The sequence below is a fragment of the Pelodiscus sinensis genome, chromosome 19, assembly GCF_049634645.1.
Source record: "Pelodiscus sinensis isolate JC-2024 chromosome 19, ASM4963464v1, whole genome shotgun sequence".
Taxonomy (NCBI): Eukaryota; Metazoa; Chordata; order Testudines; family Trionychidae; genus Pelodiscus; species Pelodiscus sinensis.
This window is the reverse complement of record NC_134729.1, coordinates 7,034,887-7,056,912: the sequence shown is the minus strand read 5'-3', so window position 1 is coordinate 7,056,912 and position 22,026 is coordinate 7,034,887. Positions and strand designations below refer to the sequence as shown.

Sequence of the window (22,026 nt, the reverse complement as noted above, 5' to 3'; positions counted from 1 at the left end):
AGAGCAAAGACGGCCGGGGCACCAGGACTCCTGGGTTCTGTTCCTCGCTTGGGGAAAGTCACTATATCTCTCTGGCCACCTGTAAAATGGGGAAATGATGCCAAAGGCCTTCCTGGCTGAAGCTGTCACACCTAGACCTGTAGAACCCCTCCTGGTGAGTGGGCTGGGAGTGGCTGGACAGCCAACACAGGATAAGGGACCCTTTGAAGGCAGGGAGTGGGAGGGCTGTTCTGGAGTGGATTAGGGGATAGGGCCTACACCGGGGGAGTGCAGAGTGCTGGGTTTAAGCCCCAGACAGCCACCACAGGCTGCCCCAGAGATGGAGCCAGCTCCTGCATGAGGAAGGTAGGATAAGGGGGACTTGCTGAAAGTCAGGCCGGGGGGATTCTGTAGTGACTTAGGGAAGTAGGGCATACACTGGGGGTGCATGGGGTGGTGAGTTCAAGTCCTGCCACTCCCTGGGCAGCTCAAGTCCATCACCCCTCCCACCCACCCTAGAAGCAAGCAGCCAGCCAACACAGGATAAGGGACCCCCTGGAGGTAGGTGTGGAGGGTTTTTGAATGGCTTAGGGGATAGAACATTGCTCTGAGCCAGAGGGGCAGCCCAGTGCTCCCTCAACAAGGCAGAGGTTCGTTTGGAGGCAGCTGTTACGGGGGCCAGAGGCAGTGGCGCTGACGGATTGTGTGCATGAGCCCAGGATCAGGTCCCATGTCACTCAGACAGGGCTCCCTGGGACTGGAGCACAGATGATGCCCTCCCTGATGGAGATTCAAACACGGCTGGTTTTGCCAGCCCTGCAGGGTGAGCAAAGGGATCTCCAGCACCAACAGGAATTTTACTGGGGCAGGTCTCCAGGCTGTGCTATGTCATGGCTGCAACAAATCAGACCTCAGACATCTTCACAAGGAAAAACCTGTCAGTTTGCATTTCAGCCTACCTGCACTTAGTCTTAACGACTTTACTTCAAAGAGACTTTAACACCAGATTACAGAGAGAAACTTCAGAACTTCCATTCATGCTTAAATTTGACTCTTTACGAATGGGCCACAACAAAGATGCTAATTATCTTACACATTATAAAGACAGCTTCCCCTGATTAGCCATTCATTGACTTATAAACAGCTATTCCCTCCCTCCCCCCACCTTCTCTTCTAAATCTGATTTGTCAGTTTAATAATGTGTTTACTTTTTTCTTGTATTCCTTTGGTATATATGGTCATGCCAATTCTCTTCCAGAATACGATCTAAGAAAGTGAGCCTGGCCCATGAAATCTCATCACCTATTAAACCATCTTGCTAGTCTTTAAAGCGCAACCTAGTTTTTCCTTTTGTTTGGACAATCACAGTCATTCCTTCTGGCTTTGGGATTCACACCTGAATGACCTTTGTGCTCTTTCTGGGGATGGGGTGAGTTACCCTCTCCCCAGGCTAGATCCATGGCATCTGTGGGAGGAGATGAGTGGAGCAGGGCTGCCCTGGGGGGAATTCCAGCCCCACAAGTGCTGAGTTCCCCACAGACCGAGCCAATATCCTTAAAATACCCCCTGCTCTGGCCAAGGCTTAGTTGCCCTGACTCTGGGGCCGGGCCCATTCCAAAGGGTCTGCTCCTGGCAAGGAGCAAAGCCACTAAGCAAAGGAGTCTGCACCCTGGCCACTCCATGAGGCCAAGACCTGGCCAGCTCTGGCCAATCCCCCACAGCCCCATCCCATCCCAGGGGAGAGGGTTATGGGTCCAACAGGCCAGCACTGCAGAGGTCGTGGTGTTTTGCTTCCATTCCTGGCAAGCTCAGCCGAGGAACATTTCTGCAGGAAGGGCGAGAGAAGAGCTGGTTGGGGGAGAGGAGAGGCAGTTAGTTAACAGACAGGTCAGTATCTCCGTCTCCCTGCTAGAGGTGGGCAAACAGGCTGAGAGCAGGGCTGGGACACGCTCAAGTCAGCAACAGGGCTGGAAACAACACAGGAGTCCTGCCTCCCGATCCCCTGTTCAAACCCACTAAACAGCACCCCCCTCCTAGAGCAGGGGTAGAGCCCAAGTCCTGAACCCCAGCCTCCACCGCTAACCACTCCACCAGGCTGCCTTTGGAAAGGCAATGCAGGCTGGCCTGCTGCTGGGAGCAGTGCAGAACTGGGAGCGCCAAGCTCAGGGAAGACGCCCCGCTCTGTAATTCCGTTTCACCAAGCCAGTGACAACGGTGAGCTCCGGGATCGCTGTGTCAGACTTAGCACGGAGTCACTACCTTCCCCGAGGCTTCCCAGCCGGACAAACTGGACTTTGTGATCAAATGGTCACTTACACCAAAAACCACATCCCATGTAGGTTTCTCCCAGTCCCCAGAGCCCCATCACTGGCCCAGTTGGCAGGCCGGATCTTACCCCAGGACAACGCGGGTAGTAAACTAACCATTTATTAGCAGAGAAGAGGAAAGAAGAATTGTAGCGACGTTAAGGCAGGTAAACAATATGCACAGAGAGTCTCAGCCTGTCACTCTGAATGGCGGCTGTAGCGGAATCAAGTGCTATTTCTCAGAAGGCTTTTCAGGTTCCCAGGTGGTCTCTGAGGGTCTCCGCTTTGCATCTGGGCACTTCCCTGTCAGAGTCCAAGCAGGCCAGAGACAAGGGTCTTTCCTAGAAGCCAGATTTACAAGCTGGGGGGCCCCTACCCAGACAGGCGCTGCCTTGGAGGCCAGGGAGGAGGAACACACAGGGAGTCTCTGACCGCCAGTCACCAGTCACTCTGAAATTAGCACTCTGCTGTTGAAGTCCCTCATTTGCATGCCACAAGCTTCAATCTCCTTTCCTGGCTTGTTTGGGGGTCATTTAGTTACAGGGGATTAGACAAGGGAAATGTTTGCTACTCCCGTACAACCGGCCAGTGAGAAGTGAAACCCAGGCAAGGGACCTCCCATGCAGTTTAAACACCAGGCACTCTCCGGCACGTTTAACAGGCGCTTTGGGCTATGCTGATACACAAGGGACTAGGCTTGCGGCTCTGGCATGGGCTGGCACCTGCTCTGCCAGCGTCCTGCATGTGCACACAGGTAAGCCCAGCCCGCAGCCCTATGGCAACCTAAGCGCCTGCTCCGCGGCCTGGAAGAGGTGGGCTCATTGGCAAAGCTGTGGGGAAGAGAGGGCGAGGGGCGGCTGGGAGCCCCGCCAGCGGCTGTCAGTGTGCGGAGAGTTTGCTCAGCAGGAAAGCCTTGTGCACCTCGCGGTAGGCGTTGCGGAGCAGCACGTAGGGGAAGCAGGTCTCCAGCATGTCGGCCGTCAGGAAGGACGACTCCTCCACGATCTGCAACACACACACACAAGAGCCAGGTGTCACGTTACTGGAATTTGAGGGAAGCAGCCGGATCGTGGCTGCACCCATAGGTGGGGGTGCTGGCCCCAACAATGATATAGAAGGGGGCCATATGGGGTATTGAATGGGAGCTTGTTGTTTGCTGATCCTGTGTACGCTATTTTTGTGAGTGTATAATGTCTGTGTGAGTAGATAGGAATCTGTAATCTGTGTGGAAGCTGAATATTTCTCTGAATGTGGTTAAGCATGGCTATGGACAGGCTGAGTAGCGAAGCCCTGTGGAACAATGGCACTTGATGGCCCAAGGACACACCTAAAGCAGGAGGGCGGAGACCTAAGAGCTGCCAGCAGAGAGAGGCTGAGGACCAGGTGACCGGCTGAGACCAGAAGAGGCCAGGAAGGGGGTATAAAGAGGCCATGTGGTCAATGCCATTTTGTCTTCAGCTCGGCACTTCATCCCAGGGGCAGCATTGCAGGGATCAAAGAGCCCGATAGACCTGTGGACCTATTCTGATCTTAGGATGTGCAATAAGAACTTTTAAACCAGCAGCTGCAACATCTCTGCTAGAGCCTGCATCGAGGACTGGGAGATTCGGTGCATGTAACGTACTGTACTTTAATAACCTTACTCTCATGCTTTTCTTTCTTATGTTAATAAACCTTTAGATGTTAGATGCTAAAGGATTGGCCCAGCGTGATTTGTGGGTACGGTCCAAAGGGTAAATTGACCAGGGATCTTTGGCTGGTTTCTTGGAACCGGACAGAACTTGTTCGGGGTAGGTGGGATTGGGTGCTAGGATCCCCCACCTGTGTATGAGGCCCGGGGCCATCTGGGGCACGGATATTGCTGGGGTGTCGGAGGGGTTTTGCTCGGGAGGCTTCAGGCAGGTTGCTGAAGTGCTCTGTGGGACTGGTTTGTGGCCTATTTGGAGAGGTCACCAGTCTGGAGGCTGTAAGGAGCCCCGGATTCGAGCAATTCGCCCTGAGCGGACACCCTCAGCTGTGCCCAGACACGGCCCGGTCCGTCACACCAGGTAAGGGTCTGTCCCCGTCAGGGGCCCTAGCGTATGGCCCCACAGAGCAGGGGAACACTGGGCACGGCTGCCACACGAGCCCTCTGGAGACCCCTGGCATTACGTGGTGTGGCCTGCAGCAAGACGGAGGCTGCCCCAGAGGCCCGCGGCTGGGCATGTAGAGCTGCTGCAGGAGGCGTTCGGGGAAAGCTGGCAGGTGACTCGGGGACCGCATGGGACACAGCAGACGTGGGTTCTATTCCTGGGGATCTCCTCACTGCTCTGTGCTTCGGTTTCCCCATCTATACTAGGGCAGTGAAGAAGGGCGGAAGTGGTCTGACCCTGCCGGGCGAGGGGCTGGCGAGGGGAGCGGTGACTTTCCTGAAGTCAGGCAGCCAGGCAATGGCAGCGCAGGGAGTAGAACACAGGAGTCCGGGCTCCCTCTGCGTGGGAGGGAGGAGCGGCCAGTGTCCATAACTGAGTGTCTCGCCCTCCCCTTTGCTGTGCAGACACTCAGGCTCCAGCGGAGGCAGAAATTCACTGCGGACCCTGGGGTCCAAGCAGGCAGGGGGCCTTGGGAATGAGGGTGGGAGGGATGGGATGGCGGGATGGCAGGGAGAGCTGGGCCCAGCATGGCGTTCACATTGAAAAGGGCCCAGCCCTTCCTTGCCTGGGGCCTTGCTCCCAGAAAGCCCTGGCAGTGCAGGGTGGGCAGACGGGAAGCGGGGGGGATCAACCCTTGTCCAGCAGCCATTTCCTGAGACTGGGGGATAGGACAGGGCAGCAGGGAGAGGCTGAGGGAGACGGAGCCTCTGGCGGGTGGGGCAGCACTGGGAGGGGGAGGGGCCAGTGGGTTTCTCTCTAGTGCGTGGGCTGGGGAGGTCTAGGTTGGAGATTAGGAAAAACTCTTTCCCTAGGCGGGAGGGGCAGCACTGGGAGGGGTTCCCTGGGGAGGGGGTGGAATCTCCATCCCCAGAGGTGTTTAAGCCCTGGCTGGGTTGATTGAGTTGGGGTTGGTCCTGCCTTGGGCAGGGGGGCCGGACTCGATGCCTCCTGAGGTCTCCTCCAGCCCTGGGATTCTGTGGAGCTGGAAGCTGCTGACCCAAACGGGAAGCTCCGTATGTCTTCGGCTGTGACTGCTGCCCAGGGTCTGGGTCTGCCTCTGCTGTCCCTGCTCCCCACCCAGGGCTTATGGGGCAGCCCAGCCACCCCCAGTCAACTCTGAGACCCCTGCGTGGGCATCCCCTAACCCAGCTGTGGAGCTTCACCTTCACCCAGCTGCAGCCCCTGCCAGACTCTGTGCTTGCCCGTCCAGGCGCCCGATGCCCCTGGGTTTGGCTCAGGAGCCAGGATAGGTACAGAGCCCACGCACCAGGCCAGAGCGCTCCCCCCAGAGGGGGACAATGGGCCCGGGCAGCCTCATTCACACATTCCAGATTGAAACATTTGCATTTAAATTGCTTTGCTGCAAACACCCGCGCTCCCCGAATACCAATCACGGGCAGCGCAGGCCTGTCCAGGGAGCGGATGGGGAGCCCTCGCCTTCCCCAGGCACAACCGTCTCCTCCCATCAGGGCAGGAATCAATATCCTTCCGGTGCTAATGGAGACAGATAGCTGGCTGCCCAGCCTGCACGGGGCCGGTGCAAGGGGCTACTCTGGTGCCAACAGGGCAGCTCCAAGGGTGGCAGCTGCCCTCTGAGAGCACCCCCATCCTGCCTGCAGCCCCCGCCCCACACAGCACAGGGGGCTGCACTAAGCAGGCAGGTTGGTCCTGGGGATCAAAACTGCCGGGGACTGAAGCCCAGAGCTGCTGACAGCTCCCCACCGAGGGTAAATCCAAGTAAGGGCCAATGGTCCCCCCCTTCCAGAGCCAGCCCCCCACCCCAGCTCTCACAGCACAAGGCCAGAGGCAGCAGCTGTACCTACCAAATGTACAGCCAGGAAAAATGTCACGGCCCATGAAATGTCCGTCCCCCCCCCCCCCCACACACACACACACGAAATCTGGTGTGTTGTGCGTGTTCCCCCCGTACTGCACAGATTGTACAGGGGAGACCATTTCTCAAACCGGGAGTCCGGACCCAAAAGGGAGTGGGGGGGGGCACAAGGTTATTTTAGGGGGCAACAGCGAAGTTCCTGCTAATCTTTTCCAGCCACGTGTGGCCATCTGCAGCCTAAATGTTTCCTGTGCGGCCGCACCAGCGCTCAGCCACGGTATCGCCACCCTTCCTTCTGCCCTGCCCTCAGAGCTGGTTAGCCAGAGAGCAGCAGCTGCTGACCAAGCGCCCAGCTCTGCAGGCAGCAGCGCAGAAGTAAGGGGGGCAGTACCGTGGCCTGGCATCTGCTGGACTCTGCCCTGGGTGCAGTCTGCCTGCTGCCTCCTCTCCTAATGCTCAGGGAAACCCTGGCCCGGCAGGGTGACTGGGGCATGCACTGACAGAGGGGCATGGGCACAACACCCAAGGGTGCTGGCCCCAGGGACTACAGCAGCTTTCCCCAGGCAGTGCGTGTGGTGCTGGGGGTTCAATCCCCCAGCACAAGGGGCTACCGAGTGCCCGCCTCTCCACCTAGGGGCTGGAGAAAGGGGCTCTGTCCATCTGTGGGGCCGCAATCTTGCCCCAAAGACAAGGCCTTGGTCCCCAGGAGGGGCAGACGAGAGAGCAGTGGCCTGGTGATGCTGCTGCCTGAGAAGCAACAGCCCTGCAGCAGGCTGGGCATAAGAACTGGCCTGAATCAGCTGGCCCTGCTCAGCCCACTGAGGCACAGAAAGCAGGGGCTGCTGGAGCCAGGCTGAGCCCCACCCAATGCGGCAGGGAGCCTGTTTCTGCTCCTCTGACTGCTTTTATCCCTGTGGAGTGACAGGGGAGTCCAGCCTCGCCTCCCAGCTGAGCACAGCTCAGCCCCGCATGGCCAAAATCCTGCCCAGCCCCCGGCCCAGAGCACGTGGGTGTCTCAGCGTCCGAGTGTCTCCGGGGGCACCTGCCCATTGTCCACCCCAGCATGCAGGAGCCTCACCAGGTGCATCAGCAGGGAGATGGATTCCCGGTTCTTGGCCCGGAGCTTGTCGGTCTCTTGGCCCAGATGCAGGAGGCTCACGGACGCCAGCTGTGGGGAGGGAGAGAGATGAGCTCCCTGGCGGTGCCTTGGCAGGTCTGCAGAAAGCAAAGGCCCCGTGGCAGCTGGGACGATGCCTCGGCTGGGGCGCCTGGGCTTGGGGGCTGCCGAGCACGGGGAAGAGCCCCTAGGGCACCGCAGGGGTTGAGCTTTGCTAAGCTCCTCTCGGGACCGAAAACGGGCTTGAAGGATTCAGAGCCGCCGCCTACTCCAGAGCCTGGGGCCGGGGCAGGGCAGAGGTCTGCCCCGAGCCGGATCCAGACCCAGACCCCAGCCCAGCTCGCCATGGGGCCGGGGGAGGGGAAAGCGCACCTGACTGAAATGGAGACTCCCTGGGTGCAGGGAAGTGATTCTTCACCCGCCCTTTCCTGGGCCCTGGGGCGGGCACCAGCCAGGGACACGGAGCTGGCAGGGAGCCAGCACAGGCCCTTTTGGGGCTCAGAACTGGAGCATCAAGGGGCTCGGAAGGAGCAAACCAGCAGCCCGCCATGCCCGGGGCAATGGCACCAGGAGACTGGCTGGGGCGAGAGCAGAAAGGGGAGCATGCTCCTGAGGGCCCTGGCCAGTGCCACAGACGGGGGATCCCCCATTGCTCACGGGGGGAGGGGGCAGGGAGATTCATCTCTGTTCACAGCAGGGGAGGGGGGAGGTTTCCATTGGTCTCCGTGTGGGGGAGGGGCATTTGCCTTTGTTCTCGGGGGGGGGTGGTGGGGGGAGCTGCGTGGTCAGGCACAGAAGAGGAAGAACATGGGAGCCCGGAGCCTGCTGCACGGCAAGGGCGGCGTTTCGGGGGGGCAGCAGCCGTGCGCTCTGGGACGTGGCTGGCTCCCGATCTGGGACGCGGCTGGCTCCCGATCCCCAGACGCTAAGGGAGAGAGGGGAAAGCGCTTGCTCCCCTGCGTGCCTCTCGCCCCTGGCTAGTGAGGGGAGCGCACGGCTGCTGCCCCGCCCTCCCGAAACTCCGCCTTGCGCACTGGGGCAGGGCAGGGTCCCCCCTCTGGCGGGTGTAGCAGCCCCCTAGCGAGCAACAGGGGAACAACCTTCCTGACCCGCTCGGCCAGCGCCTGGGTTTGCCCTGAAGCAGTCGGAGCTCCTGGCCATAGCACAGCCAAGCTGCGGCAGTGTGCAGTGTGCAGTGTGCAGTGTCAACCCTTCCTACAGCAAGAGAGGGGGGCTTCCATTGCGCTAGGAACCCCACAGCCCCTCGAGGGCCTAACCCCCTTCCCTGGACCTGGCTGTATCGCCACTGGGGGGTTAGGCCCACAAACCTGAGTGCTGCAGTGACCCCAACCAGGGCCGGATTAAGGGGGGGCTAACCGGGCAGGTGCCTGGGGCACCAACCTATGGGGGGGCACCTGATGGCAGCTGTAAGGGGCACCGTGTGCCTAGGGCTGGGGGGCCGTGTGGCACCCCTTAGAGTTGCCATCAGGTGCCATGCGGCCCCCGGCGCATGGCGCCCCTTAGAGCTGCAATCGGGCACCGCGCGGCCCCCGGCGCATGGCGTCCCTTAGAGCTGCAATCGGGCACTGCGTGGCCCCCAGCGCATGGCGCCCCTTAGAGCTGCAATCGGGCACCGCGCAGCCCCCAGCGCATGGCGCCCTTAGAGCTGCAATCGGGCACCGCGCGGCCCCCGGCGCATGGCGTCCCTTAGAGCTGCAATCGGGCACTGCGTGGCCCCCAGCGCATGGCGCCCCTTAGAGCTGCAATCGGGCACCGCGCAGCCCCCAGCGCATGGCGCCCTTAGAGCTGCAATCGGGCACCGCGCGGCCCCCGGCGCATGGCGTCCCTTAGAGCTGCAATCGGGCACTGCGCGGCCCCCGGCACATGGCGCCCCTTAGAGCTGCAATCGGGCACCGCGCGGCCCCCGGCACATGGCGCCCCTTAGAGCTGCAATCGGGCACCGCGCGGCCCCCGGCACATGGCGCCCCTTAGAGCTGCAGTCGGGCACCGCGCAGCCCCCAGCGCATGGCGTCCCTTAGAGCTGCAATCGGGCACCGTGCGGCCCCCGGCGCATGGCGTCCCTTAGAGCTGCAATCGGGCACCGCGCGGCCCCCGGCGCATGGTGCCCCTTAGAGCTGCAGTCGGGCACCGCGCAGCCCCCAGCGCATGGCGTCCCTTAGAGCTGCAATCGGGCACCGCGCGGCCCCCAGCGCATGGCGCCCCTTAGAGCTGCAATCGGGCACCGCGCAGCCCCCAGCGCATGGCGCCCCTTAGAGCTGCAGTCGGGCACCGCGCAGCCCCCAGCGCATGGCGTCCCTTAGAGCTGCAATCGGGCACCGCGCGGCCCCCAGCGCATGGCGCCCTTAGAGCTGCAGTCGGGCACCGCGCAGCCCCCAGCGCATGGCGCCCCTTAGAGCTGCAATCGGGCACCGCGCGGCCCCCGGCACATGGCGCCCCTTAGAGCTGCAGTCGGGCACCGCGCAGCCCCCAGCGCATGGCGTCCCTTAGAGCTGCAATCGGGCACCGCGCGGCCCCCAGCGCATGGCGCCCTTAGAGCTGCAATCGGGCACCGCGCGGCCCCCAGCGCATGGCGCCCTTAGAGCTGCAATCGGGCACCGCGCGGCCCCCAGCGCATGGCGCCCTTAGAGCTGCAATCGGGCACCGCGCGGCCCCCAGCGCATGGCGCCCTTAGAGCTGCAATCGGGCACCGCGCGGCCCCCAGCGCATGGCGCCCTTAGAGCTGCAATCGGGCACCGCGCGGCCCCCAGCGCATGGCGCCCTTAGAGCTGCAATCGGGCACCGCGCGGCCCCCAGCGCATGGTGCCCTTAGAGCTGCAGTCGGGCACCGCGCGGCCCCCAGCGCATCGTGCACCTTAGAGCTGCAGTCGGGCACCGCGCGGCCCCCGGCGCATGGCGTCCCTTAGAGCTGCAATCGGGCACCGCGCGGCCCCCAGCGCATGGCGCCCCTTAGAGCTGCAATCGGGCACCGCGCGGCCCCCGGCGCATGGCGTCCCTTAGAGCTGCAATCGGGCACCGCGCGGCCCCCAGCGCATGGCGCCCCTTAGAGCTGCAATCGGGCACCGCGCGGCCCCCGGCGCATGGCGCCCCTTAGAGCTGCAGTCGGGCACCGCGCAGCCCCCAGCGCATGGCGTCCCTTAGAGCTGCAATCGGGCACCGCGCGGCCCCCGGCGCATGGCGTCCCTTAGAGCTGCAATCGGGCACCGCGCGGCCCCCGGCGCATGGTGCCCCTTAGAGCTGCAGTCGGGCACCGCGCAGCCCCCAGCGCATGGCGTCCCTTAGAGCTGCAATCGGGCACCGCGCGGCCCCCAGCGCATGGCGCCCCTTAGAGCTGCAATCGGGCACCGCGCAGCCCCCAGCGCATGGCGCCCCTTAGAGCTGCAGTCGGGCACCGCGCAGCCCCCAGCGCATGGCGTCCCTTAGAGCTGCAATCGGGCACCGCGCGGCCCCCAGCGCATGGCGCCCTTAGAGCTGCAGTCGGGCACCGCGCAGCCCCCAGCGCATGGCGCCCCTTAGAGCTGCAATCGGGCACCGCGCGGCCCCCGGCACATGGCGCCCCTTAGAGCTGCAGTCGGGCACCGCGCAGCCCCCAGCGCATGGCGTGCCTTAGAGCTGCAATCGGGCACCGCGCGGCCCCCAGCGCATGGCGCCCCTTAGAGCTGCAATCGGGCACCGCGCGGCCCCCAGCGCATGGCGCCCTTAGAGCTGCAATCGGGCACCGCGCAGCCCCCAGCGCATGGCGTCCCTTAGAGCTGCAATCGGGCACCGCGCGGCCCCCAGCGCATGGCGCCCCTTAGAGCTGCAGTCGGGCACCGCGCAGCCCCCAGCGCATGGCGTCCCTTAGAGCTGCAATCGGGCACCGCGCGGCCCCCAGCGCATGGCGCCCTTAGAGCTGCAATCGGGCACCGCGCGGCCCCCAGCGCATGGCGCCCTTAGAGCTGCAATCGGGCACCGCGCGGCCCCCAGCGCATGGCGCCCTTAGAGCTGCAATCGGGCACCGCGCGGCCCCCAGCGCATCGTGCCCCTTAGAGCTGCAGTCGGGCACCGCGCGGCCCCCGGCGCATGGCGCCCCTTAGAGCTGCAGTCGGGCACCGCGCGGCCCCCAGCGCATGGCGCCCCTTAGAGCTGCAATCGGGCACCGCGCGGCCCCCAGCGCATGGCGCCCTTAGAGCTGCAATCGGGCACCGCGCGGCCCCCAGCGCATGGCGCCCTTAGAGCTGCAATCGGGCACCGCGCAGCCCCCGGCGCATGGCGTCCCTTAGAGCTGCAATCGGGCACCGCGCGGCCCCCAGCGCATGGCGCCCCTTAGAGCTGCAATCGGGCACCGCGCGGCCCCCGGCGCATGGCGCCCCTTAGAGCTGCAGTCGGGCACCGCGCAGCCCCCAGCGCATGGCGTCCCTTAGAGCTGCAATCGGGCACCGCGCGGCCCCCGGCGCATGGCGTCCCTTAGAGCTGCAATCGGGCACCGCGCGGCCCCCGGCGCATGGCGCCCCTTAGAGCTGCAGTCGGGCACCGCGCAGCCCCCAGCGCATGGCGTCCCTTAGAGCTGCAATCGGGCACCGCGCGGCCCCCAGCGCATGGCGCCCCTTAGAGCTGCAATCGGGCACCGCGCAGCCCCCAGCGCATGGCGCCCCTTAGAGCTGCAGTCGGGCACCGCGCAGCCCCCAGCGCATGGCGTCCCTTAGAGCTGCAATCGGGCACCGCGCGGCCCCCAGCGCATGGCGCCCTTAGAGCTGCAGTCGGGCACCGCGCAGCCCCCAGCGCATGGCGCCCCTTAGAGCTGCAATCGGGCACCGCGCGGCCCCCGGCACATGGCGCCCCTTAGAGCTGCAGTCGGGCACCGCGCAGCCCCCAGCGCATGGCGTCCCTTAGAGCTGCAATCGGGCACCGCGCGGCCCCCAGCGCATGGCGCCCCTTAGAGCTGCAATCGGGCACCGCGCGGCCCCCAGCGCATGGCGCCCTTAGAGCTGCAATCGGGCACCGCGCGGCCCCCAGCGCATGGCGCCCTTAGAGCTGCAATCGGGCACCGCGCGGCCCCCAGCGCATGGCGCCCTTAGAGCTGCAATCGGGCACCGCGCGGCCCCCAGCGCATGGTGCCCTTAGAGCTGCAGTCGGGCACCGCGCGGCCCCCAGCGCATCGTGCCCCTTAGAGCTGCAGTCGGGCACCGCGCGGCCCCCGGCGCATGGCGCCCCTTAGAGCTGCAGTCGGGCACCGCGCGGCCCCCAGCGCATGGCGCCCCTTAGAGCTGCAATCGGGCACCGTGCGGCCCCCAGCGCATGGCGCCCTTAGAGCTGCAATCGGGCACCGCGCGGCCCCCAGCGCATGGCGCCCTTAGAGCTGCAATCGGGCACCGCGCAGCCCCCGGCACATGGCGCCCCTTAGAGCTGCAATCGGGCACCGCGCAGCCCCCAGCGCATGGCGTCCCTTAGAGCTGCAATCGGGCACCGCGCGGCCCCCAGCGCATGGCGTCCCTTAGAGCTGCAATCGGGCACCGTGCGGCCCCCAGCGCATGGCGTCCCTTAGAGCTGCAATCGGGCACCGCGCGGCCCCCGGCGCATGGCGTCCCTTAGAGCTGCAATCGGGCACCGCGCGGCCCCCAGCGCATGGCGTCCCTTAGAGCTGCAATCGGGCACCGCGCAGCCCCCAGCGCATGGCGCCCTTAGAGCTGCAATCGGGCACCGCGCAGCCCCCGGCACATGGCGCCCCTTAGAGCTGCAGTCGGGCACCGCGCGGCCCCCAGCGCATGGCGCCCCTTAGAGCTGCAATCGGGCACCGCGCAGCCCCCGGCACATGGCGCCCCTTAGAGCTGCAGTCGGGCACCGCGCAGCCCCCAGCGCATGGCGCCCCTTAGAGCTGCAATCGGGCACCGCGCGGCCCCCAGCGCATGGCGCCCCTTAGAGCTGCAATCGGGCACCGTGCGGCCCCTGGCGCATGGCGCCCCTTAGAGCTGCAATCGGGCACCGCGCGGCCCCTGGCGCATGGCGCCCCTTAGAGCTGCAATCGGGCACCGCGCGGCCCCTGGCGCATGGCGCCCCTTAGAGCTGCAATCGGGCACCGCGCAGCCCCCGGCGCATGGTGCCCCTTAGAGCTGCAGTCGGGCACCGCGCGGCCCCCGGCGCATGGCGCCCCTTAGAGCTGCAATCGGGCACCGCGTGGCCCCCGGCGCATGGTGCCCCTTAGAGCTGCAATCGGGCACCGCGCGGCCCCCGGCGCATGGCGCCCCTTAGAGCTGCAGTCGGGCACCGCACACCCGATTGCGGCTGTAAAATGCACCACACACTGGAGGCGGGGCTGCACATGCACCATGCACCCGGGGGCGAAGCCAGGCATGCATCGCGCGCCCGCTGCCCGGGGTGCATGAGTGGCTCGAGCCGGCTCTGGCCCCAACCTCACTTTTAGGCCTAAGCAGACAGACTGGCAGACCCTCTCCAGCACAGCCCCCCTCCGCTCCCTGCCGGGACGCTGGGGTAGCAAATGCCCCAGGGGGAGTCACCGCCACCACTGGCCCCAACCCAGAGGGCAGAACGGAGCCCCCGTCCCGGACACACTCCCTGCTGCAGGGGCTGCGCTGCCCAGGCGGACGGAGCTGATGGTCTCACCGGCTCGGCGATTCCTCATGCCTCCGGGAAGGGCCGCCTGGGCTCACCGCCTGTTATCTCTGCAGATGCCTGGACACGCCCCGTGCCTCGGGTCTGTGGCTGGATCTCGGCCAGCAGGTCGTGGTGGGCAGCAGCAGGCAGTGACCAGGGGTTTGCTTTTGGCTGTCCTGGCGAGTGAGCCCCCGCAGCCAAGAGCTCAGTGCTGCCTGCCCACGACATGCTCTCCCTACCAGCCAGCTGGGAGGCTCTCCAAGGGGCCGCCTCTGCTCCTGCCCAGGCATCCAGGGTATGCTCAGTGCTTGGATTTCCACCCTGTGTTCTCTGCACAGTGAGGCGGGGATCCGCCCCCGCCACTCGAGAACACACCAGTGTATCTGAGCCGGGATCTAACCTCACCCGCTCCCATGGGGGACAGGAGCCACTTCACTCCCGTCCATGGCTACACCCCTGCAAGGCAGCAGGCCCGAGTTACCAGCCCCCCCACCTCGGCAGCTCAGCCATGCCTGTCGCTCATGGCTTCGGGCAGTGTCTCCGTGCCTCGCGGCCCCAGCCATATGATAGGGATGCCCTGCCCCCACGAGTGTGTGGGGACAAAGACATGAGCAACTGGGAGACACCCAGCTGTTACCACAAGGAGCAAGTTAGAGAGATGCACAACTGGCATGTCTCTTGACCTGTGATGCTTCCTCAGTAGGGAGTGAACTGAGAACTAGCAACTCATTACATGTCATGGGACGCTGGAAAAAGCCAGCTCTTGGCTACGGTCGTGCTAGGTCAGACCCAAACTGGCAGTGATCTCAGCAGGCCTTTGGGTGCAGTGACACTCCACAGAGAGGACACCCTTGGCTCGGTTTGCGATCTCTGCCGTTTCTAATGAACAATGAATCAGGCTTACTCCCTAGCTGGCTGCTTTCCCACAGGCCAAAAATAAAAGTCTGACGCACAAGCCTCTTGCAATCCCCCAGTTCCTCCATCAGTCACCCACCAGGAGCCAGGGAGAAGGGCACAGGATTGATTTTCCCTGGTGTTTGGCCTTGGGACTCCAGAACTGCATGGAGCAATGGCAAGGAAAGTCTGAAACACTGAGGGCAAGAAAATGAGATGGGAGTGGAGAAGCAGGAGGCCTTGGGAACTGGGCGGTGGCTTGTCCCTCACTAAATGCCCCAGCTTAACAGATGGGCAGGCAAACCCCTGCCAAGCCTGAGCGGCGCAGCCAGGAGTAAACTGCAGCCTTATCCACCGTGCCGCCTGATTGCTCTCCTAAGGCCCTGGCTGGTTCTCTCCCCACCAAAGGAATGTAAATGCCTCAGAAGAGCTCAAACAAGAACTCCCTGGGGAAGGAATCCCTGTTTGGCGACAGACTCGACAGACTCGCAGCAGCAGCTCCCTGCAAACCTCCGCTGGAGCGCCATTAATTAGCTTCTCTTACAGCACAGCCGGACTGGAGACCCAGAGGGCCAGGGCTGGACTCGGAAACAACAGGAGACAGCCCAGGCCTCCAGAGCTGTCTCGCCCATTGGACGGTTCGGGGCAGCAGCTAGGGGCTGCACTTTGGGGGACCCCTTGGGGATCACGGTCCCGGGATGGGGCCTTCCCCCTCACTCTCCAGCGGGGCAGGAGTCACAGGAAGCAGAGCAACCCGGCTCTGCCATTTCCCCGCCGGGTCGCTTCACTTCCCCACAGCGAACGAAGCGGGCTGGGGCTGGGGGCTGGTGTGGTGAGTGGGAGGGGGGCTCAGCCTTTGCGGCCGGTGCCAGGTGCCCTCAGTAATCTCTTGTGTTGTGTAGAGGAGAGGTCTTAGGGGGCGGGAGGGGCAAGGCAGAGCCGGAAGAGGTGGAGCAGGGGCAGGCTGGAGTGGAGGGGGGTTGTCCCAGGCCCCTCACTGCACTGCAGACTGCACTGCGCCCCAGGAGCACCCGGCAGCAGGCCCGGCTTCTAGGTAAGGGCAGGCGGCAGAAGAGTGCCCAGGGCTCCGCACCCTGCCCCGGCCCTGAGCTCTGGCTCCGCACCCCCAGTGGCTGGGAACCTGCTGCTGGGCTGCTGCTCGAGGTAAGACCCTCCTGCCCCAGCCCTGACCCCCACCCCAAAGCCGGAGCCCCCTCCTACAGCCCAAAGCTCTCCTCCTCAGCCCCACCCCAGAGCCCACTCTCCAGTCACATTATGTTGGGCCAGGGGCATCAACAATTTCCTTCAACTGGGTGATGAGAAAAAAGTTTGAAAGTTACTGTCTTTACAGGCGGTACTCCCAGCATGCCCCAGGGGGCAGTACTCCCAGCACGCCCTAGGGGGGCAGTACTCCCAGCGTGCCCTAGGGGGCAGTATTCCCAGCACATCCTAGGGAGCAGTACTCCCAGCACGCCCTAGGGGGGCAGTACTCCCAGCGTGCCCTAGGGGGCAGTATTCCCAGCATATCCTAGGGAGCAGTACTCCCAGCACGCCCTAGGGAGGCAGTACTCCCAGCACGCCCTAGGGGGGCAGTACTCCCAGCGTGCCCTAGGGGGCAGTATTCCCAGCACATCCTAGGGAGCAGTACTCCCAGCACGCCCTAGGGGGGCAGTACTCCCAGCGTGCCCTAGGGGGCAGTATTCCCAGCACATCCTAGGGAGCAGTACTCCCAGCACGCCCTAGGGAGGCAGTACTCCCAGCACGTGGGGCAGTACTCCCAGCACGCCTAGGGGGCAGTATTCCCAGCACATCCTAGGGAGCAGTACTCCCAGCACGTGGGGCAGTACTCCCAGCATGCCTAGGGGGCAGTATTCCCAGCACATCCTAGGGAGCAGTACTCCCAGCACATCCTAGGGAGCAGTACTCCCAGCACGTGGGGCAGTACTCCCAGCACGCCTAGGGGGCAGTATTCCCAGCACATCCTAGGGAGCAGTACTCCCAGCACGTGGGGCAGTACTCCCAGCACACCCTAGGGGGCAGTATTCCCAGCACACCCTAGGGAGCAGTACTCCCAGCGTGCCCTAGGGAGGCAGTACTTCCAGCACATCCTAGGGAGCAGTACTCCCAGCACGTGGGGCAGTACTCCCAGCACACCCTAGGGGGCAGTATTCCTGGCACATCCTAGGAGGCAGTACTCCCAGCATGCTCTGGGGGCAGTACTCAGAGTGTGCTGTAAGGGGCAGTATTCCCCTCACATCCTCGGGGGCAGTACTCCCCACACATCCTCGGGGGCAGTAGGCGCTCACCAGCAGGAACTCCTTGAGGTGCGTCTCAATGTTCTTGCCGTGGACGGTGAAGAGAGCGGCCGACACGTGGATGATGGCTTTGGCCAGGCAGTGGATATTGTTGCTGTAACCTGCAGGAAGGAGGAGACGGGGAGGCTTGATGCCTGCAGCTCACTGACCTGGAGTGGGGCAGGGAGGCTGTGCCTGTCTCCCCACAGCACCCCCGATGCCCTGCATGCTCAACAGCGCTCCAGGTGCTGCACTGCTACAGAGACACTGTCCCCGCCTCAGAATCTAAGGGCCTGGGCCTGGGAGCCTTCACACACGCTCAGTTTGAAGCCGCTCAACCCCGCGAAGGCACTGGGCGACTGGCGAGGGGTTGGCAGCAGCGCGAGGGAAGTAACACTGCCATCGGCACGGCACTGGGGAGCCTCCTCCAGAAGCCGGCGTGCAGCTGTGGGCCCCTCGTTGGCAGGAACCAATTCCAAATGGCAGAGGTGCGGAGAAGGGCTACTCGGCTGGCCCAGGGACAGTGAGCCAATCTTACAGACGCTAGCGAGCGAGACTGCAGGGCAGGGGGCTCTGCTCCCTCTGTAATTCCTTTGGGGAGTGATGCCAGGGAGGGGGAAGAGCTATTGAAGCTAAAGGACAAGGCTGGCACAGGAACTCCGGGGGTAAACTGAGGCCGGAAATGAGAAGCAGGTTTCTACGGGTACGTCTACATTACAGAGATTGAAGCCGCCACTGTTGATCTTCTGGGGTTCAAATTAGTAGGTCTAGCGAGACACTAATTCGAATTGAAAGGGGCGCTCTGGTCGATGCCAGTAACCCTGCTTCCACGAGGAGTAAGGGACGTCAAGGGGAAAGCGTTTTACCTTTGACTTCCCGCAGTGTGGACAGCGCCAAAAGCCCAGTTAAGCTACTTTGACTTCAGCGACGCAATTGCCGTAGCTGAAGTTGTGCAGCTTAATTTGACCTTCTCCCGTAGTGCAACTGCACCCTGACTGCCAGAGGGAGGTGTGGGAACAGCTTCCCCACAGGCAAGAAACCGCCTGAGTTGGAAGCGGGAGCTTGACACGCTTAGGAAGGGGCGGATCTGACAAGGCTGCTGGCAGTAGCAGAGGCTGGGCCGCAAGGGCCTCGCCCGTCCTGCGTTCCTGGAGCAGGATCCGGGCCTGGTGCTGCGAACTCCCCAGCGCGGCTCTGATGTGATGCGTGTGAGCAGCCCTGTCACAGCAGGCAGACTCGGGCATTTTCCTTTGTTCGTGTCTGTATTTTTCTTGACAAGTGAATTATGGAACTAACTGAATGTGTCAGCTGGGGCAGGTTCCCTTGAATTGTGAGCCAGGCCTATGTTACGAAGGACCCCACCCAGCCTTTCCGCAAATGCAGGCTGGGGTTGTAGCGCGGAACAACATGAGGGCCCATGTCCCGGGAGCGTGCGCTTTGTAACACGAACTTGCACCACCTGCCCTGCCATCTGGGCAACTCCCTGCCCCCGCACAGCAGTGTGGTACTCTGGGGCACCCCCTGCAGGGGATCTAGTCCGGGGTACTGGTGCAGAGCTCTTTAGAGGCAGGTGAGACGATAACAGCATTGGGAAAATAGCCCTTCCTGGCCTCTTACCATCCAGCTCGATGCTGTACACGGAATGGGGATCGGTGGCGAGGAGCGGCAGGGCTACAGCCACGAAGACCAGCAGCAGACAGGCTGACTTGTACTCCTCCTCGGGGGACGAGCTGTCTGTCAGGCAGAGTGGGAGAAGATGTACAACCAGAAGTTTCAGTAATAAGCTCAGTTTGTGCTCTCCACTTTTCTCCCCGGCTTGGCTACTCGACAGACTTACCAAAACATATCTATAAAAACACCCAGCGGCTGTGACAGGCCAGTAAATTATCTGATCGATGGAGCCAGGCCCCTGCTGCTCTGCAGCTTTGAGTTTTGCTGAACAGAACTGACACTACTCAGATTCGCTTGACGCTGCATATGCACCATAGAAAAACTTCCAGTGTGGTGAGGGCGGGGAGAGCTCCCTTGGGTGCCCCAGGCTGGAAGACAGCGTGCAGACAGCCGGGGACCAGAGCCATGGGGATCCTGACTGTGTCCCCCGAATGTCCCTGGATCAGCTGCAGCGCCTAGGACAATGCTATGCGTATGATTAAGACGTATTTGTTAGCCCAGCCCAGATCTTTATTGGCTTCGCTCATTGCTAGCGCCAGGTTCTCCCTCCAAAGACAGATGCTTCAACGTAAGGCGATTCCCTTTTATCAAGGGCTTAATGAAGAGAACCCAAAGGTCAGTGTCATCATTGCCATTTTACAGAGGGGAAACTGAGGAACAGAGCAGGGCAGTGACTTGCTCACGGTCACCTACATGTGTGCACCTCCGAAGCGCTTGGCTGAGGCCTGGCCCTCCCTGGAAAGGCCTCCTGTTTCGGCTCTGTTGGGAGTGGGGCTGAGATTGCACCGATCTAGTGACACGGGCACCAGCCCTAGGGGGAGCCCCCGTCCCATTCCGAAACAGCTGTACTGGCATAAGCCACTTTAAGCTGGCTGTGGCATTCTATACGAGTAGGTCCCCCTGCCCCTGCTCGACACCGTGGAGGATGCCTGAGGCCCCCACGTGCCTCGTGCATATCACCGTGACATTGCGTGGAAGGCAGGCCAGGTGAGGTATCTGGGGACAGGTTATGAACTGCTGAAACCCACTGCTCTGTCTAAACCTGCCTAGTGCCTTGAAGGGATGAGATTGGGTTGTGCGGCTGTAGGTGAAACACGCTGTGTTGGGGGGCCAGCCAGACACTGCACAATTCAATGGGCATGAGGCCACAGCAGAGGAATTGCTCCCCCTTGCCTGGGACTCAGCAGTGACCCAGGACATGCCTGGCCTTCTGTGCCCCAGGCACATGGTACGGAGGGTATAGAAGAGCCCACAGGGGCCCATGCCTGGCTTTTCTCCTGCCCCCACATGTGCTGCAAGCAACAAGGACACTGAGAAGACTGAAACTCCAATAGAAGAGACAGGCCCGGGCTTAAGGGAGAACCCGGTGCACCGCGAACAGCGGAGAGTGGAAAACGGCGTGCTCTAGCGCTGCCCAGCCTGAGAGTTCAGACTGTGCGCCGGCATCTCCTTTTCCTTTGGGAACTACTCTGATGTGTTGCCCATCACCTCCAATCACTCGCCATCTCTCCTCTTGCTGGGCTGTTCGTCTTTACCGGTGAGTTTGGCTGCAGTGTCTGGTCAATTGCTCAGGGTTACCAAGGCAGGGGTCTATCCTAGCCACTTGCAATTCATGAAGCGGTGAACCTATTAATACATTAGGCTACATCACTGTAGCCTTCCTCTGAAAAAACCTATGCAAATGAAGCATGCCATGGAATATTGCCACACTTCATTTGCATAATCAACTAGAGGCCGTTTTTGCACAAGAGGCTTTTGTGCAAAAAGGAGCTGTGTAGATGGCTCCTTTCTGCGCAAAAGCCTCTTGTGCAAAAACAGTCTCTAATTAATTATGCAAATGAAGCACAGCAATATTCCACTCCGTGCTTCATTTGCATAAGCTTTTCTGAAAGCAGGCTACAGTGTAGACGTAGCCTTTCAGTGCTCACCTTGAGTATCTTCTGCAGGTACAATACTGGGGGCTGGGGGATCTGGCTGGTGTCTGTCTCTGTGGGATTTGTGAGGCTCTGGGAGCAGTCAAGCAATCTAGCTGGGTGTGGGGCTTCACCTGGGGTTGTGCTGAGTGATAACAGCACCTGGAGGGGTTTGCGGCTGGTCACTGTGAGACATCCCAGGCGGGAGCGTTAAGGGGGCACAGCGGCCCCCAGTCCCAGGCTGCACCCTGGGGGTCCTGTCACCCTGGTGTAACTGCATTCATGCCGGGTGGGGTTCTACTGCTTTGACTAGCCTGGGATAGTTACAAAGCTGCCACTTTCTAGCGTAGGCAGGGCCGGGCTGCGCACCGCTACAGACACAAACGCCCAGCGGCCGTGTCTGTGAGCTGGAACAGTCGCCTGCATCTCGATTCACAGTCGCATGTGAGAGCGCGACTGGAGGAGCGAGTGCTCCAGACTGCAAGGCGGCGGCAGCGCCGGAGGACTGGACTAGAGGGGCTCTGCTGTCACCTCGCCTGGCAGCTCCCGGCCTGGCTCTTACCGGTCTTCAGGTTGGAAAGTGCCGTCACCAGCGCGGGGTCAATGTCGCATGGGATCCCGGCCGCCGTGGCCAGCTCGAAGATGCTCAAGGTGACCTGGGGGAAAGGCCGGGAGAAGGGACGTCAGCATGGCCGGAGAGCTCCCAGGCCCCCTCGCTTCTGCTCCGTGGAATGAAACGCCTGCGTGTTTATGGGGAAAACATCAGCTGCTGTGAGTGCAGGAGCCGCGGCCCCACGGGCCAGTCAGTGGCCCACGGGCTGCTACCGGCTGGGGAGAAACAAGCCCCTTCTGCCACATATTGGCACAGCCTCCTGCCCCAGGCCAGCAGGGCCACAGACCGTCCTGCCTTCCCTGGGAGCATCTCCCTTCTGTGCAGGAGAGGGGGGACCCGGAGCCCCTGGGCTGTGAACACTGGGCTGTGTGAAGGGCCAGAGGCTGATGGAGGGGTCAGAAACGCCGTTGCAGGAGGCTGGGGTACAGCAGGCAGGGCTTTCTCCCTAGAGACATGCAGAGCCCAGTGGAAAAGAGCAGCAAGCTGGGGGCAGCTGTCAAGAGCTCTGCTTTCTGGGGGGCCCAGCACTGTGGGGAACCGGACCCAAACTGGCGGAGAAGTGGCTTGATATTAGCCCCGGCTGCCTGCCCCTGGGGTGGACGGGATTTACACAGTGCAGCTTGCTGGATGGCCAAGTCCCTACAGGCTAGCTTACCCCCCAGGT

General features: G+C 62.6%; 1 protein-coding gene across 1 annotated transcript in view; it reads right to left on the bottom strand.

Moving 5' to 3' along the window:
- Positions 1-514: 514 nt before the first annotated feature.
- NCKAP1L (NCK associated protein 1 like) overlaps positions 515-22,026 on the bottom strand; it is a 68,838-nt gene continuing 47,326 nt past the window's right edge. The window contains exons 27-31 of the mRNA XM_075902081.1: positions 21,312-21,405; positions 18,783-18,899; positions 17,178-17,287; positions 7,330-7,419; positions 515-3,290 (exon numbers count right to left, since the gene is read on the bottom strand). Of these exons, the coding sequence (XP_075758196.1) occupies positions 3,165-3,290; positions 7,330-7,419; positions 17,178-17,287; positions 18,783-18,899; positions 21,312-21,405 (537 nt within the window). The 3' untranslated portion in view covers positions 515-3,164. The remainder of the gene's footprint in view (positions 3,291-7,329; positions 7,420-17,177; positions 17,288-18,782; positions 18,900-21,311; positions 21,406-22,026) is intronic.